Genomic DNA, 5,624 nt, shown 5'->3' with positions numbered 1-5,624 from the left:
CCTTCGTCCTTAAGCTTTCATTTTCAATCATCAATGCTAAATCAAGTACAAAGTAGAAGCTGGCCCCTGTTTTTAACCACATCAATGTTTTAATGAAAATTTTTTGACTTCTTCAAATGATCCTAAAAATGTTTTATCTTTCCACTTCTATATTTCTTGTGAAATTCTGTGGACTATACCAGAAAATAATAATTTTGTCATAAACTCCTTGTTGGGCAGCGATAATAAAATTTTAATTTTTAATTAAATCCTCATTGGTGATATTTGAAAATTTAATCATGGTAAGTTTTTTTATGCAATATTGATAAAATTATTACAATAATATTTGTATTAAGAGTTAAATTGCATTGCATCCTCTCTACTCGAAAAATAGGTAGATTAGTCTCTGTATGATAGTTTAAAGAGCAAATTAATCTTTTCTGTTAAAAATTTCATCCATTTATAATAACTTGGCTGATAGAATAATTAAATAGTGATACATTGTATGCCATATGTATCTTATGTTGATGTACAAAAACTAATTTTTATTAGTAAAAATGGATGAAATTTCTAATAAAAAGATCAATTTACTCATTTATCTAATGTACATGAACTAATTTGCTCATTTTTTAATAGAAGGGGCAAAATACAATCCGATACCTAACACTACGACCTCTATGGTAATTTTACTTGAAATAATCAAAACATTTAGTAATAATAATAAAAAAAAATTTCAATCATTTCAATATAAAAAAATAGGAGGATAAATTAAGGTCGACACTATTGACGAGTAAATTACACCTCATTAAAAAAAATTGACTGTTATTTGACATCCCTTTAAATAGGAGTGTAACGCCCCTAACCCGAATCCGTCACCGGAATAGAGTTACGGAGCATTACCTGAGTTACCGATTCATTTATCAGATATTTCATTAATCAGATATCTTTTCTTTTCCACGTTCAATTCTCATATTCAAGTCATCCGGATCTTTATAAAGAAATTTAATCGTCGTTTTCATTTATTTCATGTTATAATACATTCAACTAATGCTCTAAACAAAATTATCATTTTACCCCTAAACTTTTAATTAATGACGATTTCATCCTTAGGTTAAAATAAAATAAAATTATTGCAACTTAATCCTTATTTCCAGCTGTTATTCTCACACAAATTGATAACAACCTATGAATTCTATAAAATGTTAGAATTTTCCATAATTTCAACACTTTTCAATTTAATCCTTAAAACATGTTTTTCCCTGATCTTGAGCTAAATTAATAATTTCATTAAATTTTGTAATTTAAATAATAAAATAATCCATTTCATGCAAATTGGTCATTTCTAACATTTGTTTTACAAAATTGCCCATAAAATTTTACTTTTATTCAATTTAGTCCATGAGCCTAAAACATACAAATTAGCCATTCTAGCTGAATATTCATACATATTTTCCTCCTCCTCCTCTCCATTCCACATCCTTAATTTATATAACATGCAACAAGTAACATTATCAATAATTTCACTATTTACTTATGTATATTCAAAACTGTCCATTTGCGTCATAGTCACTAAATTATTTATATCTTAAGCTACAGAACTCGAAATTAAGATCCGCTAATTTTCCCTGAAACTAGACTTACTTATCTTATTACCATAAAATTTTCAGAATTTTTGGTTTAGCCAATAAATACAGTTTATTCTTTAAATTTTCCCCTATTCTGCTGTCTGACAGTTCCGACCCTTCTTCACTAAGGATTAATTATCTCATCGTACGAGATTCGGATGATGTTCCTGCTTATTTATATTAAAAATAGACTCTTTAAGGATTTTAAACACATAAATTTAATCCCTTAATTATTTTTCTCCAATTTTTGATGATTTTCCAAAGTCAGAACAGGGGAACCTGAAATCATTCTGACCTTGTCTTACAAAAGTTATTGTATCTCATGATTTACAATTCCATTACTTACATAATTTATTTTATAAGAAACTAGACTCAATAAGCTTTAATTTCATATTTTATTCATCCTCTAATTCGATTTATAAAATTTTTGGTGATTTTTCAAAGTTAAACTACTGCTGCTGCCCAAAACAGTTTTAGTGCAAAATGTTGATTTCCATTTTACCCCAAATTTCACAATTCATACAATTCAGCCCTTGCTCAATTAACCCCTCAATTAAGATAATTTTCTCAATTAATACTTTTTCTAGACATTATAAGTTATTTCATAACTATTGAAATTCAGAATTTCCACATAAAACTCTAACTTCAAACTCTTTTACAATTTAGGTCCCAAACATTCACTTTCTATTCAATTCTTTCAATAAAATCAGCATATAAACAATTTAAAGCTCTAATTATATGTCAAATCATCATATACTTCCAACACATATTCATAGAAACTTTCAATTTCTTTCATAGAATCAAGAACTAATGAATTCAACAAATGGACCTAGTTGTAAAAGTCACAAAAACACAAAAATTTCAAGAATTAGTCAAGAATTGAACTTACTTGCAGTAAAAATATGAAAAACCAGCTTAAGGGAACTCTTCCATGGTGTTTTTTCTGATGATAATGCAGAAAAATAAAGAGAAATCTAGATAATTCCACTTTAGTTCTAGCTTTATTAAGTAAATTTTGCAATTTTTCAAATTTGCCCTTATTTTCTTGGTGATTTCATGCTCTTGCCGTCCAGCCCAAATAGACCTTGGGTCTATTTTCCTTTTAAACCCTCTTTATTTTATCATTTAAACTATTTAATCATTTCCCACAATTTTGCATTTGATACAATTTAGTCCTTTTTGTTCAATTAGCTATCAATACTTTAAAATTTCTTGACGAAACTTTAATACTAACTTATTAACACTCCATAAATATTTATAAAAATATTTATGGCTCGATTTAAAATTCCCGAGGTCTCGATACCTCGTTTTCAATTCTAATTATTTTAATATATATATATTTGTACATTTCACTATTTCAAAATTTTTCCTAACTTCACATTTAACTTATACTCACTAAATTAATAATATTTCCTACTCATTTGTCGGATTTAGTAATCTCGAATCACTGTTCCGACACCACTGAAAATTAGGTTGTTACAAGGAGGGTTAATGCACTTCACGTGCTCAAACCCATGCTTTCTGTTATATTAACATCAACACTGATACTAACTGAGCTAAAACTTAATAACCATTTAAAAATTAAATTAAATATTTAACCAAAAGTTAATTAATGATGTTTCTATTCTAGACATAATTCCTCTTCGAATAAACATATTTTATATATTCGCATTTAATTTTAGAGATATAATAAAATTTATATTTATTTTTTATATAAAGGATGTCATTATACAAAAAGTAACATCTCTTTATGAGTAGCATATATGAAAACAATATAGAAAGGATACAACCATTTAAATTTTGGGCACTAATGGTTAGTGCGTATTTTAGTTAGCGAAGTTTTTAGGTTTAAGCTCAATTCCTTCAAGAATGAGGCCCTGCTTCCTGTAACCATTAACCTCCATGAGACTAAACTCCACAGTTCCATCATCCCCACATTCATTAAAAAATTCACCTATTTCAACTTCCATCCATCCATCTCCTCTTGCTCGAACATGTTGGGGATTATCTTCTTGTTCTAACGACACGTTCCACACTTTAGAAACGACTTCGTTGACAATAAACTGCAGAGTTACGTTTCTTCGGCTAAACCCTCTAGCATACCTTTTATTAAGCTTAAACACTAGGTATGCTACATAGTTTGTATTCGGGGATAAAATTTTGGAATCAATCTTTCCCTTCACCTCCAGCCACCACACTATTCTCAGCTCAGCAACTTCACCAAACCTATTAATAACGGAATTCATGAGGTAAATAAGATAACAACAATGTCATCTGTAAAGACCTGCTTTTGGCACAGCTTTGCAGGAAGGAGGTACAACAAATAAAAGATTTTAAAATATAGAGCAAACCTGGACTGTTGTAGAGATGTCCAAGTCCAATAAGAAGGTGTATCACCCCATATGATTGTAAGTGCTCTTGCCCCCAACACATAGCATTTTTTTCCGCTCTCTTTCTCCAATTGAAAACTCTGTATAAGTTCCACCAAAAAACCTTAATTTTTCAGATAATTTAATGCACCAAAAATGGAGCTAAACAGCAGACCCATTTTTATATTGCAATCATTAAATTATGATTTATTTTGAATTTCAGCCGGACCAACCCAAATTCGATAAATTTCATGAGCAATTTGATCATCCAGAAATCAAGAACCCAAAAAACACATAAACAGATACAGATTAAAGAGTTGAGCTTTGGGGATTACCATGGTACCATTTTGAAAGAGAATGGGATAAGAACAGAGATAAAAATATAGATCCTTCTTCCCCAGCGAAAGCAACGATGATGATGATGATGATCCCGATATGATGGACTTGTAATCAGACGGCAGAAACTTTTCCCACACTGCATCACAGTCTGCAACCGATCTCAAAGCGTGAGAAACCATAGCCGATCGACATGCATCTACAGGCGAAGTCAACGATATGATCAAACACAGGCACTCTTCAGGCAATATCCTTGTAATATCCATTTTCTTTTCTTCGATGGGAAAAATGGAACAATAACAAAGTAAGGGGGAGGGGTGTTTAAAAAAGACTTGGACTGCTTCGCCTGACTTTCATTTCAATCCTTCTGTGTTAAGTTTTCCATTTTCAATCAAAAAAGCTGACTCCTTCGCAAGTTTAGTTCCTTCAAGTCTATATATTTACTACTTATTCGGTGCTAATATCAACTCAGCAACTTCGTCCGGAACGAATTAACTTAGGATTTAAGGTTTCTACTACTTCGTTGTTAAGTTTCGATTTTTTATCATCAAAGTACTCGCTTGGCATAAAAATATTAATTGTTAATATTTTATAATACAGTTTTATTAATTAATTTAATCTAATAATTTAATAATATATTTTAATAATTTAATTATATTTTTATAAAAATTAATTATAAATTAATTCTTTACCATTATAACATTTAATATATCAGTCTGAAATATTTTTAATATATAATTTCAACTCATCAAAATCTTGAGTATAATAGAAAATCGTCTTTTATATATTTACAACAACATTCAAGACACTTGTAGTAAAATTTAAGATTTAAATTATATTTTATTTTTTAAAAATGTTGAAATTATAAAACTATAATTAATTATTAATATTATTAATTAATAAGATTTAAAAATTATGTAATAGATCAAGTATATATTTATAAAAAGTAAACTAATATACATTTACAATTTGAATAAAAATAAAATATATAATAAATATATTTATAAAAAATATATTTTTTGATTAAAATACTATTATGTGTATAACTGTGTATTAATTTTTATATAAAAATAAAAAATAATCAAAATAACATAATTTACTTAATAAAACTATAATATTTATGAAAATTATCATAACTGACAGCGTAGAATATTGTCAAGTGACCACCTTTTTTAATTGATTTGTATGCATTGAAAGCATTTAATTTAATTTTTTTGTACATATTCAAAGCATTTAATACATTTGGTTAAGTTTATATTCAAATGTAAATCATTTAATTTATATATAGTAATACTTGATTCATAACTTTACCAAT

The 5,624-nt window shown here is 28.0% G+C and overlaps 1 protein-coding gene across 1 annotated transcript; it reads right to left on the bottom strand.

Moving 5' to 3' along the window:
* Nucleotides 1–3,275: 3,275 nt before the first annotated feature.
* Nucleotides 3,276–4,808, bottom strand: LOC108455841 (putative F-box protein PP2-B12). Its single transcript, XM_017754405.2, has 3 exons — nt 4,309–4,808; nt 3,956–4,074; nt 3,276–3,830 (listed from the first exon to the last, which is right to left on the bottom strand). Exons 1-3 carry the CDS (start codon nt 4,573–4,575, stop codon nt 3,431–3,433), a joined length of 786 nt encoding a protein of 261 aa, XP_017609894.1. The 5' UTR covers nt 4,576–4,808; the 3' UTR covers nt 3,276–3,430.
* Nucleotides 4,809–5,624: the final 816 nt, after the last annotated feature.

This window comes from Gossypium arboreum, chromosome 9, assembly GCF_025698485.1.
Source record: "Gossypium arboreum isolate Shixiya-1 chromosome 9, ASM2569848v2, whole genome shotgun sequence".
NCBI classification, from domain to species: domain Eukaryota; kingdom Viridiplantae; phylum Streptophyta; class Magnoliopsida; order Malvales; family Malvaceae; genus Gossypium; species Gossypium arboreum.
The sequence above is the reverse complement of the archived record's forward strand: the minus strand, read 5'-3'. Positions and strand labels throughout refer to the sequence as shown.